Genomic DNA, 14,081 nt, shown 5'->3' with positions numbered 1-14,081 from the left:
ACACAGCTGGACTCCAATGAAGGAGTAGAACCATCTCAAGGAGGATCACAAGGAAATGGACTGCATGTGACTTAAATATGAGTGTCTGAGCAAAGGGTCTGAATACTTATGACCATGTGATATTTCAGTTTTTCTTTTTTAATAAATTTGCAAAAATGTCTACATTTCTGTTTTTTTTTCAGTCAAGATGGGGTGCAGAGTGTACTTTAATGAGAAAAAAAATGAGCTTAGTCGAATTTACCAAATGGCTGCAATGAAACTAAAGGGGTCTGAATACTTTCCGTACCCATTGTATGTACAGTAAGTGTACATACCAGGAAAAGGTACCCTGAAAATGAAATGATGGTTGTGAGACTCTGTTCACACTGGTATTTTCTGTTCTTGTGTTTCTGATGGTAAAATATTGGATTCATTCCAAAACGGATGAATTAATTAGCTCCCACTGCCTTCTACCAACTCACTCGTGCTTTCCACTTAACAAATGATCATGAGTTAAAGGGAACCCGTCATGGGATTTGTAGGATCTAAACTGTCCCCAGTGCTTTGTTAGTGATGCAATGTGCATCACTAACACGCTTTTTTCATTAACATCGACGCTGTAAAAACCACTTTATATAGTTATATCTTACTTGCTCGTTCAGTCATAGCGATGTGCTTCAATGCGTTCAGTCAGGGCTGTCGGTGCCCATGCAATTTGAATGATGATCTCGGGTTTGCGCTGACATCACTAGAATCCACTTTGAAATGTCGCACTAGCGCAGTGTGTATCGGGGAGCCGCGCATGCGCTGTGACGAGTGGCTTCCTGCGCGTATGCAGTGAAGCTGTGTGTAGTTCCCAGCTTCACTTACTGTGATGCGCAACGGCTCCGGCGCTGCTACAAATCACATGACAGGTTCTCTTTAAATTCTCCTTTATTACTCTGCTCTCTCACCCCTTAGCAGGACATACCCTGTACTCTCATTCGTTAAGATTCACTGCCCTTGACAATTACACTCTCTACTGACATTCTAAGTTTTAACCTTGCCATGAAAACAAAGTTAGGGTATAATAATAGATCATAGCCGTCACATAACATGACATTGTCTCACATATTTCCACTCCATCTTATCTTTGCTCCCTTTGTCCCATACACTTGACTTTAGTAATGGCTGGGTGACCGGTTCATGCAACTTTATTTATATTCTGTTACAAACTTATGGGGCTGGTCCTTTGGATAAAAGGGGCTCTATGTATCTATTGTGTTACTCCTACTATTCCATTTAGCCTCATGGACCAAGGTTTTATCTTTTGTCTCACTGTTCTTTTGTTTTAATTGCATTTCATTTTAATTGCTTGTCAGTTCCCCAGTTGTTGAGCTGTATAAATAAATTATTATCAGTAATATGATTTTTATAAATACAGGACATCATTTATGAAGGTCTGGTAAAGAGAAAAGTGATATTGCCCTTACAACCACTTTGACTTGTCTACATGAGGCATCCTGTAACTTATACTTTTTTCCTTTTTAGATCTTATATAGGATCTCCGATCCATAAGATGTATTTATTTATCTTTAGTCACTTATATAGTGCCATTTGTTCCACAGTGCTTTACAGACATTATTGGCACTGTCCCCATTGGGGCTCACAATCTACATTCCCTATCAGTATGTCTCTGGAGTGTGGGAGGAAACCGGAGAACCTGGAGGAAACCCACGCAAACACGGGGAGAACACACAACCTCCTTGCAGATGTTGTCCTTGGTGGGATTTGAACCCAGGACCCCAGTGCTGCAAGACTGCACTGCTAACCACTGATCCACCATACTGTCCAAGAAAGGGAATACCCCCCTGATCACAGTGGTCCGACCACTGGGACCCCTACCATTCCTGAGAACCAGGAGAGCCCCATGTGACTAGAGCGTTGGTCGATCTTGTACATTGCTGCTCCATTCATCCTTAATGGGACCCCTGCAGATAGCCAAGTGCTGCGCTCAGCTGATCTTCAGCACTCCCATAAGAATGAATGAAATGGCAGTGTACATGATCAACCATTGCTCCAGTCACAACAAGGTACTTCAGAGCTTTAGTTCTCGAGATCAGTGGGACCCCCAGCGAAAAAAAAACCCAAAGAAAAGTTATTCCCTTTTCTAAAAATACGAGATAACTTTCAAACTTATGAATACTACTTTAATGTCAATCAGACATTTAGTACCATGAACCCATTTACACAGTGCCCAGAAATGTATTCACTGCATACAATGTTACTAACAGTATTGTAATAGTGGATTACATGTCTGGAGACACATAAGGCCTATTAGAATCGTCTAAGGCCACGTTCACATGTTCAGCATTTGGTCAGTATTTTACATCAGTATTTGTAAGCCAAAACCAGGAGTGGTGACGTGTTTCTAATATACGTTTAATCTGACTGTCCAACTCCTGGTTATGGCTTACAAATACTGCGGTAAAATACTGACGAAAAACTCAACGTGTGAACAAGACCTCATAGTAAGAAAGACATTGTTGCCCATAGCAACCAATCAGAGCTCAGTTTTCATTCTTTCAGAGCAGTTTAGGAATGGAAGCTGAGTTCTAATTGGTTGCCATAGGCCGCAATGCCAATTTTTACTATTAGATCGTTTTTTATAAATGAGGCCTACAATGTCTAGAGGATTTACCTCTCTCGTCTGGCTGTTTTATGCACAGTAACCGACAATAAACTAGTATATACTGTAAAGTACCCAAGGGGATAATATAACCTTTCATCACTGATCCAGGGGCATGTTGTCTGTGCCTTGGTAAAGCTTATGGCATGATGGTGCACAGTTCTATGTGATCCTCTGATACCATAGCTGTGTGGTGTCACCTTTTTTTTCCCCAATGACATTTGGCTGCTGCACTCTTTAGCTTCTGACAACATAGCGGTGTTTTGTGTAATATGGTAGTCACGGCTATAAAGAAAGTAGATCTTTCCGCCTAGCCATATCCCCACAAAAGGGATATTATCATTATACAACACTAAGCAGACTTGGTTTTGGTCACCTGGCATTGATACATATAGAATATATAGCAAAAAAAATATTTCTTTTACCTTCCTTGGTGCACAAAAGGGAGATTTTGCTTTTGCTTTCACACGACTGCCTAGTAACAAAAGACGAGAAGTTAATAAATGGTTCACTTCCATAGGATATTGAACAAATATTCAAATGAATGTGAGTAACACAATTTCACAGCTTATCCTGCTTCATACAGTATATGATGGTTTATAATATACAATAGTGTCTTTATAAGTAAAAAATAACTTCACTCAAATCACTTTCAAGATTTCTGCTGTTAGTGAAATTCACTCTCTTCTATGTCTTTTGAACTCCAAATATCAAAGTAAGTACACCATCAATACAGCACAGCCTTAAATGGTGTACTGGATATAATTTCTGCTTTATTAGCACATGTAGGCAGTTAAATAGGGTCACAGACATAGGAAGAGTTCTCTCCAAAATATAAGCCAATAGGAACTTTAGGGGTGTGAACTCAAATGTGAAACTTCCATTCGTGTGAACACAAAATGGAGTCTGAAACCAGAAAAGTCATATAATCGGATGCAAATTAACTAAATAGGATAAATATTTACTACTTAAAGCTAATTTAGATTCATCCTGTTAATTGAAATTGAAATATTTACCTTATTTTCAAGTCAGTTTTAAGATAAATTACAGTAAAAATGGAATTGAAGAATCTAATATTGATAAAAAAGGATGGACGACTTGAAAGACTAGAATATAGGGTTGATATAAATATACACATTAGACTTCTTATGACTGATTTTATACCTAAATCTATTTGTGAAAGGGGTAATTCATAGAGATGAGTGGATCAATCAAAATTCAAATTTGCCTGTTCGTCAGCGTTTTTTCCCAGGAAAGTTGCAGAGAAGTTATTCTTCACAAATTTAATGTCCCTTATTATGCTCTGGGGTCTCTCCAGACCCCATAGTATTGTAAATGTAAGATATAAAAAAATATATAATACTCACTTCACTGCTGGGACTGGATGGGAAACTCGAGCATAAGGATTTTTTTTTACATTTTGATGGCCTTTCACTGTTCAGAAAAATGGTGGCCAGCAGCCAGGTTTATGAAAAATCTGCATTTTGGCAAATGCCGATTTTTTTAGAATTTCGAGCAAGAATTTAATTCCACTGCAATTTATTCACTTATTGCTAGTAGTCCAGTTTTAGAGTAATCCGCATTAAAGGGGTTGACCACTATTGAGGTCACGTTTTTTTTATTATTTAAATGCAAGTATTTGGGGCTAAAAATAATTTTTAGGGGTGTTGCATTACAAATTTTGCAACGGTTTGGTTTTTACAGGCTCTTTGTTTCACTGCATTTTCAACTTTGATCTGATCGGAGGCTATAGCCTGGTCGGAGGCTATAGGATCTCAGGAAAAGACAGATAATAGAGTTCCAAAATTTCCCTTCATTCAAAATGAACGAGCTCACTGATGGATTTTCAGGTAACTTATTCATTCTTCAGTCAGCAATAGACAGTGGAACTATAAAAAGCAATGGGTGCAAAATTTTTAATTGCAAAAATAATTTTAGCCCCAAATGCAGGCATTTAAGTAGAAAAGGTGAACAACTCCTTCTTATTATCAAAAAGTTTAACCAGCTTTCTGTTAATGTACAGTGTACACAGAAAGCTGCCAACTGTGGGGGCAGAGATACACAGAGCAGTTGACTAGCAGGCACGAAACACCTGGTCTTGTAGTGATAATCTCCTGCTGAAAAAACACTGATTTTATAGAAACAACTATACACAGCCGAGTAAGTGACACATCTCTAGAATCAGGGTCTCACCCAACATGATGCTACTCTCAGATAACATAGCAAAACCTGCTGACAGATTCACTTTAATATTATTATTGTGCTTGCATCTGTTGGTGGTCTCTCTACATTTTTTCCTTTTGTTGACCTAATGCTGTCATCTATAATATAACGCTACAAGCGTGTCTCTGTCTGAAGCCTCGATAGACTGCGCATGCGCAACGCGCAGTCTGGCTCCAGACAGAATCACTCATCCAGCCGTTACAGGTAAGAGGAGTGTGTATGGCGCCGGAGATCGCGGTATGCGTAGACACTGAACTCATACCGCGATCTCCGGCGCCATACTTACATACTTACCTGACCGGGAGTAGCTTTGCCGCGGCGCCTCTCTTCGCCGGAGACTGGGGCAGGAGTGAGGCGTCATATCGGTGCGGCGCCATTTTACTGAAGACACATTTGCAGTGTGTCTTCAGCAAAATGGTGCCGGACAGCGCGGTGCTCCAGTGCCGCACTCCACCCCCGGCCTCCGTCAGAACAGGACACAGCAGCGCTGGAGCACAGAGAAGAAAGGTGAGTATAACTGTTTATTTTTTTGTATGTGTGTACAATGTGAAAGGGATGAGGGAGCCACACATACCAGGATTGGGGGATGAGGGGGGCCACACATACCAGGATTATGGGGTGAGGGGACCATGCATACCAGTATTGTGGGGTGAGGGTGTTAAGGGGGACGGCTGCAAACAACTTTATTAAATAATGGAAAGCAACCGAACCCAGGGTCCGCGATGCAGCCTGGTGGACTGCAGCCGAACACCTTCCGGGTGAGACGGTAAAACAACCAACTTAAATAACAATCCCTTCCGTGTTACTGCACACTGGAACGGGAATAGGGATTCGCACTATCTCCGTTAACTGCACGAGAGATGTGCGATAAATAATGTATCTGTAGTCCTGTTACAGCACAGGGACTACACAGCAGGCGCTAGGATGCATGTGTGATACACGCCGGTGTACAAGTGCTCCCAGCCGGCGTGCTACCGGACTGAGGAGTATCTCTCCACGTGGCTTACAGGCGGTGCCGGGAATACGGCGTCAGCAGACTGCTCGGGGTGTATGGTGACCCCTTTGTCGGAGCCAGACTGTCAGCCTAAGCTACCTGCCTCCCTCCATCTAAGGCTGCCTATCCCCCGCTAAACCTGCCTGAATCAAGCTAAAGCACACGTGGAGCCCAAACGACCAAGCGTCCACACAACACCATCACTGCTCAATGATCAGAGCGCGCTGCCATGTTTGTGGGCGGGCTATTTAAAGATTAAGCCCTGCCCACCGTCGCACTATTGGTGACATCACCTGTGACCAATCAGGCGGTGCCAGGTCACCGGATCAGCTGACTCCCAAACCACCAATCACGGTCCGGTATGTCACGGGCATGCTCAGTGCCGTGAATCCTGGACTTAGGCTGTAGCAGCCCTGTTTCCCTCCGCAACCTACGCTTCATGTTGCTAGGAACAAAGACCCGAGAGACAACTTGTACATCTTGTGCACCAGCTAGGCATTGGGACTGACGACGATGCCGAGCAGCATCAGCCCCGGCTGGACCGGATTGGGAGACCACAGAATCCACTGATTGTTCTGAACTCATTTCGAATCAAGCAAACGCCCGACACCTAACATTATCCCCCCTTCTAACATCCCCCTCCACTTGACGCTCATTTTCCTCAACGAGCAGGGGAGCATGAATGTGGTCCACCGGTTCCCAGAGATGATCCTTAGATCCATGGCCCCTCCAGTGTACTGGGTAAATTTTTTTTCCACGAACCATCTTAGACCCCATAATAGCCTGCACCTCGAGATTATCACCCCTGGTGTCTGTAGCAGGTTGGGGTTCAGCGAGTTTTGTCAGGCGAACGGGTTTAAGGAGTGACACATTGAAAGTGTTGTGACTTCTCAGGTGTCGTGGTAACTGTAAACGGTACGTTACAGGGTTTACTTGGGCCAAAATTTTGAAAGGACCAATAAGGCGGGGGGCAAACTTAGCAGATTCCCTGTGTACTTTAGTATTGGGAGCCGTGAGCGACACTCTGTCGCCCGGATAGAATACGGGAGCAGGACGACGAAGAGTGTCAGCCGACTCTCTCATTCGATTCTTGGAGGCCAATATAGCATCCTGGGTATGGTCTCAAACCTCCCGCACCCCCAGAGCCAAATCTCTGACCTCAGGTTCCATAGAGGGAGCTGGCATAGGAACCGGAACGTGCAGATGTTGGCCATTATTCAGAAGAAGCGGAGTCAGATCTGTGGAGTCCGCCATGGGTAACGGGTGGAGAAGACCAGCCGGACTTTGATGGGATGATTTATCTCTCACAAAGGAGACACACGCAAGAACATATTCCTTAACGTCCTGGAGCCACCGGGGCCACCAATAGGACCGTTGAAGGAAGTTTGTGATACGTTTGACCTCAAAATGAGCTCTGATCTTAGGGACATGTGCCCAGGAGAGCACCTCATTTTGTAGATTAAGGGGAACGAACATCCTCCCCGAAGGAACCTTGTCTAAGGAAACTGGAGCCACCCTCCGTATACTTTCCGAAGGAACGGTGAGCCTGGGTTCATCATCGTCCTCAGCCGTATCCATGGACTGGGACAAAAGGTCTACCCGAGGGTTCTTTTTGACATAATCTGACAAGACCTGGGTCTCGGGGACAGACAGAGGATCTGTGCCGGGGGCCACATCGGTAGACGTTAGAAGGGTCAGAGACTACCCTCCGGGTGACTGTAACCATACACTGAGACACACAATTCTCACTCCAGGAAGAAATTCTCCCCGTATTCCAGTCAATGTGTGGAGTGTGACAACGTAACCATGGAAGACCCAATAACACCTCATCTAATCCACCGGGAATAATAAGAAAGGAGATAACCTCCCAGTGACCCTGAGGAAATGACATGGTGAGGGGAATCGAGTGGTGGGTGATTTGCGTGTCCAGGAGTGAAACGTTGACTACCCTAATGTTCATTGGTCTTGGCAGTAACTCTATAGGGATGGCGTGCTTCTGGGCAAACGTAAATGACAAAAAATTGCCATCGGCGCCAGAATCCACCCATGCCTTGGCAGTAACCGTGGTTGCTCCGAAGAACAATGTCACCTTATATAATAATTTGGAGGAAGAAGCCCCAGAATCTAACACATCTCCTCCAACGGTGGTTAGACACACTTGTTTTCCCGACTGCTTGGAACCCTTATTAACGGGGTACTCCAAGAGATGTGCAGGTCGGGAACGAGAGGAGCTAGACTCAGTCCAGGATATATCCATAGCCTCAGGCTCCGGGTCGGGAGTCGCGGGTTTGGAAATGGGTCTAGAGAAGGATGGTGCCAACCAACAGTGAGGTCTGGGGACCTCCAGCTCTAACTTGTGTTCTGCATGACGCAAATCTATTCGGTTAGCGAGAGAGATTAACTCCTCCAGGGAGGTTGGAATCTCTCTGGTAGATAGAGCATTTTTAATATGCCCAGCCAGACCCTTCCAGAACACCGGGATTAAAGACCGCTCAGACCAATCCAATTCAACCGTTAAGGTTCTGAACTAGATGGTATAGTGGCTGGCGGTGACCGAACCCTGGACCAACGCAAGAAGCTTAAGAGCCATATCATGCGTGACCTGAGGACCTAGGAAGACATTTTTTAGGGCTGCAAGAAAGAGACCCGCATTAGCCACTACCGGGTCACTCTGCTCCCACAGGGAAATGACAAAACCCACTTTGGCCCTTTCGGAGGGGAACCGTGCCTCCATGATCTCCAACTGAATGGAGCACAGATTAATAAAACCTCTGCAGAATTTGCTGTCAACAGAAAATTTTTCCGGGAGAGCAAAACTGGGTAATGGGGCGTATGCAGCTGCCGCAGCATTCACCGCAGCCGAGTTAACCAGATTGGCTGCTTGAGAAGCTGCCTGGGTAGCTACTGCAGTGATATCAGCCACCGGGGCAGCTTGTTCCAGAGTCCTAAGTCTGGCTTCAAGTTGCTGTATATAGCGCTGCAGTTGCTGGTTGTCAGCCATGTTCAGCAAGACCCTGGCGCTCCGATACTGTTAAGGGGGACGGTTGCAAACAACTTTATTAAATAATGGAAAGCAACCGAACCCGAGGTCCACGATGCAGCCTGGTGGACTGCGGCCAAACACCTTCCGGGTGAGAAGGTAAAACAACCAACTTAAATAACAATCCCTTCCCTTCCGTGTTTCTGCACACCGGAACAGGAGGGATTCGCACTATCTCCGTTAACTGCACGAGAGATGTGCGATAAATAATGTATCTGTAGTCCTGTTACAGCACAGGGACTACACAGCAGGCGCTAGGATGCATGTGTGATACACGCCGGCGTACAAGTGCTCCTAGCCGGCGTGCTACCGGACTGAGGAGTATCTCTCCACGTAGCTTACAGGCGGTGCCGGGAATACGGCGTCTGCCGACTGCTCGGGGTGTATGGTGGCCCCTTTGTCGGAGCCAGACTGTCAGCCTAAGCTACCTGCCTCCCTACATCTAAGGCTGCCTATCCCCTGCTAAACCTGCCTGAATCAAGCTAAAGCACACGTGGAGCCCAAACGACCAAGCGTCCACACAGCACCATCACTGCTCAATGATCAGAGCGCGCTGCCATGTTTGTGGGCGGACTATTTAAAGATTAAGCCCTGCCCACCGTCGCACTATTGGTGACGTCACCCGCGACCAATCAGGCGGTGCCAGGTCACCGGATCAGCTGACTCCCAAACCACCAATCACGGTCCGGTATGCCACGGGCATGTTCAGTGCCGTGAATCCTGGACTTAGGCTGTAGCAGCCCTGTTTCCCTCTGCAACCTACGCTTCATGTTGCTAGGAACAAAGACCCAAGAGACAACTTGTACATCTTGTGCACCAGCTAGGCATTGGGACCTATGATGATGCTGAGCAGCATCAGCCCTGGCTGGACTGTAATGGGAGACCACAGAATCCACTGATGGTTCTGAGCCCATTTCAAATCCAGCAAACGCACAACGCCTGACAGAGGGGATCATGGATACCAGGATGAGGGGTACCACACATACAATTGTTGGGGGGTGAGGAGACCATGCATACCAGGATAGGAAAGTGGGGTACCATGCATACCAGGATAGGAAAGTGGGGTACCACACATACCAGGATCAAGGTTGAGGGGTGCATGCATACCAGGATAGGATGGTGGGGACAGGATGGGGACAGCACATACCAGAATGGGAGACCATATACCAATAAAAATGCTCACCACCCGGGGTGTAGAACAGGTTCAATAGCTAGTCACATATAATGCTAAAAGCAGAAAAATGTGTGAACACTAAGAGTGCTACTTACTCAATGATTAAAATGATTCACACATCACAAAACCGGAGCTTTAACGTGCAGCCAGTTACATGTGGTGAGAAATAAATATGCTTCTTATTAGAAACTGATGCATCCATTACGCTGTCATAGGCCTAGGTGTAAAGGTGATAAGTGCTTGCAGAAAGAAGCTTTGGAAGGCAAAGTTATTTTATATTGCGGTGAGCCACAGGAGAGGTGCCAGATGTTGCAGAGGGGCCAGCTGGGATATGTAGGTCCACTGGCAGCGCATTTTAATGTCACGGTAGCTGAAGTGGGTCACTAGACCCCTAAACATTTCCCTAGTGTCCACAACAATTGTCAATAGTGGGAAGTGGCATTTAGGAAGAAGGTGTAGGACTCCCCGGGGCCGCTCCTGTAGAGGTGGTGTCTGGGTGCAAGTGCTGGAACGCCCATGATGTTAATGCAATTACAAGTAGTCAGACACGTGTGAACATGTAAAGGTAAAACTTTACTGAAGGAGAAAACAGGGTACAATCTCTCTCTGAAAGGCAAAGTGGTGGTAGTTCACAGTTAGGACTACACTGCATATTGTGTGTATGAACGAAGGTGTCTTCTCCTTCTCCTTATGAAACAAGCAAGTTTAGGGTCTCTCAGGGTGGCTGGAGCATAGTTCTCTTCACTTGCTATTACAGGAAATATTATGCACAATCCAGGTAATGCTACCCTGATGGAGGGACCTTCACAGGTTGGCTCCCCATGGCGACACACTGGTAGTATGGCGGTACTCACAGTTTTGGCACTACCGTTCCCTATTTTAGGGCGTGAGGTGGACAAAGTTTGTGGTGTGGGAGAACCGTGGAACTGGTTCTGGTTGGAAGCACATAGGAAAAAACAGTATGCAGGAGACCACTTGTTCAGCCTTATCTCTGCTGACTGTATGAGACTTCACTCTTTTGTGGAAGCAACTATGTGGAGCAGGGGTTCTCAAACTACGGCCCGCAGGCCACATGCGGCCCGCGGAGGACTTTCATCCGGCCCGCCGGGCTATGGGCGGAGGAGAGGAGAGCGGTGCAATTGCCCGCCCTTCCCCCCGCTTGCTCAGGGCCCCGGCAGGCGGATACTTACCTCTCCCCGTGCCTCCGCAGATCCGCTGTCTTCCGTGCTCTGCGCTTCCTGTGACGTCTCAGGTCAGAGGGCGCGGTGACGTCTTTACACCGCGCCCTCCCGAGTGCCGTCACAGGCAGCGCAGAGCGGGACGACGACGCCGTGACGCTGGAGTCCAGACCAGAGCAGCAGCAGCGGCAGCAAGTGAGAAGTGAGGTGAGTATTGGATTTTTTTTTTTTTTTTTTTAATGTATGGAGGCATATGTCATTATATGGAGGGTGACATCCTGCAAGGGGTATAATATGGGGGGGTGACATCCTGCATGGGGCATTATATGGGGGGTGACATCCTGCATGGGGCATAATATGGGGGGGAAAGGGACATCCTGCATGGGGCATTACATGGGGGGGTGACATCCTGCATGGGGCATGATATGGGGGGTGACATACTGCATGGGGCATTATATGGGGGGGAAAGGGACATCCTGCATGGGGCATTATAAAGACAGGGGAGTGATATATTGCATGGGGCATTATATGGTGTGAGAAAGGGACATCCTGCATGGGGCATTATATGGGGGGTGGCATCCAGCATGGGACATTATAAGGGGGGAACAGCCTGCATGGGGCATTATAAGGTGGGGAACAGCCTGCATATGGCATTATAAGGGGGAAACAGCCTGCCTTTTGGGAACATTTACCTGCCCATTGAGGACCTATGCTGCCTATTGGGGACCTATGCTGCCCATTGGGGACCTTTGCTGCCTATTGGGGATATTTACCTGCCTATTGGGGACATTTACTTGCCTATTGGGGATATTTACCTGCCTATTGGGGACCTATGCTGCCTATTGGGTACATTTACCTGCCTATTGAGGACCTATGCTGCCTATTGGGTACAGTTACCTGCCTATTGAAATACTGGTTGATTTAACTTTACTTGTTCTTCATTTTAAATATTGTATTTGTTCCTGTATTGTTTTTTTTTTCTTCAAAATAAGATATGTGCAGTTTGCATAGGAATTTGTTCATAGTTTTTTTTAAAAACTATATTCCGGCCCTCCAATGGTCTGAGGGACCGTAAACTGGCCCCCTGTTTAAAAAGTTTGAGGACCCCTGATGTGGAGAATGATGTCCCCTCAGTGTGGACTGCAGTGGATTCAGGGATAAGTGGAGCTTCCTTGCTCTTCCTTGACTAAACTAAACAGGATTAAACTGGTTTGTGCCAACTCATGTGTTTCTATGGTAGCTTGTTGTTTCATAGTTTTAAGGTTGAAGGTAGGCTTAAAGGGGTTTTCCCACAAACAAAAGTTGATTTTAATCAATAGATCTTTGAATAATAATAACTTCCACAATTGGATGTATTTAAATAAAATGTTCCTGTGCTGGGATAATCTTATAAATGTGCCCCTGCTGTGTACTGTGTAATGGCTGAGTCTGATCGTGCAGGAACACTGTCTGATCATACCACATCTCCTGGGCAGGGGAGGAAACAAAAGAGTATACAGACATTACAGCAGGAGATCACAGCTGATTCTTTTTGTGAAGTAAAACATTTCACTGCCTATTTTTAAACAATGTTTTACTTCAAAGAAAGAGTCAGCTGCAATCTTGTACTGTAATGTCTGTATACTCTTTTCCTTCCTCCCCTGCCCAGGAGATGTGGTATGATCAGACCACGTCCCTGTACGGTCAGACACAGCCATTACACAGTACACAGCAGGGGCACATTGATAAGATTATCTCAGCACAGGAACATTTTATTTAAATACATTCAATTGTGGAACTTATTATCACTCCAAGATCTATTGATTAAAATTAACTTTTGTTCATAGGAAACCCCCTTTAAGTCCATCGTGTTCAACCTATAGCCTAACATGTTGATCTAGAGGAAGGCAAAAACCCCATGGAGCAGACACTAATAGGTCCATATTAGGGGAAAAATTCCTTCCGGACTCCATACGGCAATCAGGATAGATCCCTGGATCAATGCCCCATCACAGAATCTAGTGCCCATAACCTGCAATATATTTATAAAAAAAAGGCAGACCCTTCTTGAATTTTAGTAGTGAATTAACCATTACAACATAAGGTTATAGAGACATTCAGTCTCACGGCTCTTACAGTAAAGAATCTGCGTCTGTGATTATGATTAAAACTTATTTCCTCTAGACGTAGAGGATACCCACTTGTCCTTGTTGCAGGCCTAAATTTAAAAGATCATTAGAAGGATCTCTGTACTGTGCCCTCATATATTTGTACATTTTAATACGATCACTCCAAAGTCTTTGTTTCTCCAAACTGAATAACTCCAAGTTTAATAATTTTTGGTTGCTCTACTCTGTACCCACTCTAGTTCAGCAATATCGTTCTTGTACACGGGAGCCCTAAATACACAGTATTCTAAGTGTAGCCATACTAGAGACTTGTATAGAGGCAAAACTATGTTCTCGCCATGAGCATCTATGCCTCTTTTAATGCATCCCATTATTTTATTTGCTTTGACAGCAGCTGCCTGACACTGATCACTAAAGTGGAGTTTGCTGTCCATCCATACACCCAAATCTTTTTCAACAACAGTTTAATCCAGTGTTTTATAATTTAGTACGTAATTATACATTTTATTTCCTCTGCCCAAGTGCATAACCTTACATTTATCTACATTAAATTTCAATTGCCATTTCTCAGCCCAGGCCTCCTGCTTACATAAATCATTCTGTAATATTAAATTATCCTTCTCTATGTTGATTACCCTGCAGAGTTTAGAGTTATCTGCAAGTATTAAAATTCTACTCTGTATGCCTCCTACAAGGTCATTAATAAATATGTTAAAA

General features: G+C 45.1%; 1 protein-coding gene across 2 annotated transcripts in view; it reads right to left on the bottom strand.

The window, feature by feature from the left end:
• The window catches only part of CORIN (corin, serine peptidase), a 506,461-nt gene that overhangs the window by 73,052 nt on the left and 419,328 nt on the right, over positions 1–14,081 (bottom strand). For both annotated transcript variants that reach the window (XM_073645535.1, XM_073645536.1), the window contains one exon: positions 3,073–3,122. In XM_073645535.1, the coding sequence (XP_073501636.1) occupies positions 3,073–3,122 (50 nt within the window). The remainder of the gene's footprint in view (positions 1–3,072; positions 3,123–14,081) is intronic.

This window comes from Phyllobates terribilis, unplaced genomic scaffold (assembly GCF_046119375.1).
Source record: "Phyllobates terribilis strain yellow unplaced genomic scaffold, ASM4611937v1 Scaffold_1__5_contigs__length_1240528914, whole genome shotgun sequence".
Classification (NCBI taxonomy): Eukaryota; Metazoa; Chordata; class Amphibia; order Anura; family Dendrobatidae; genus Phyllobates; species Phyllobates terribilis.
This window is presented reverse-complemented; position numbering and strand designations above follow the sequence as displayed.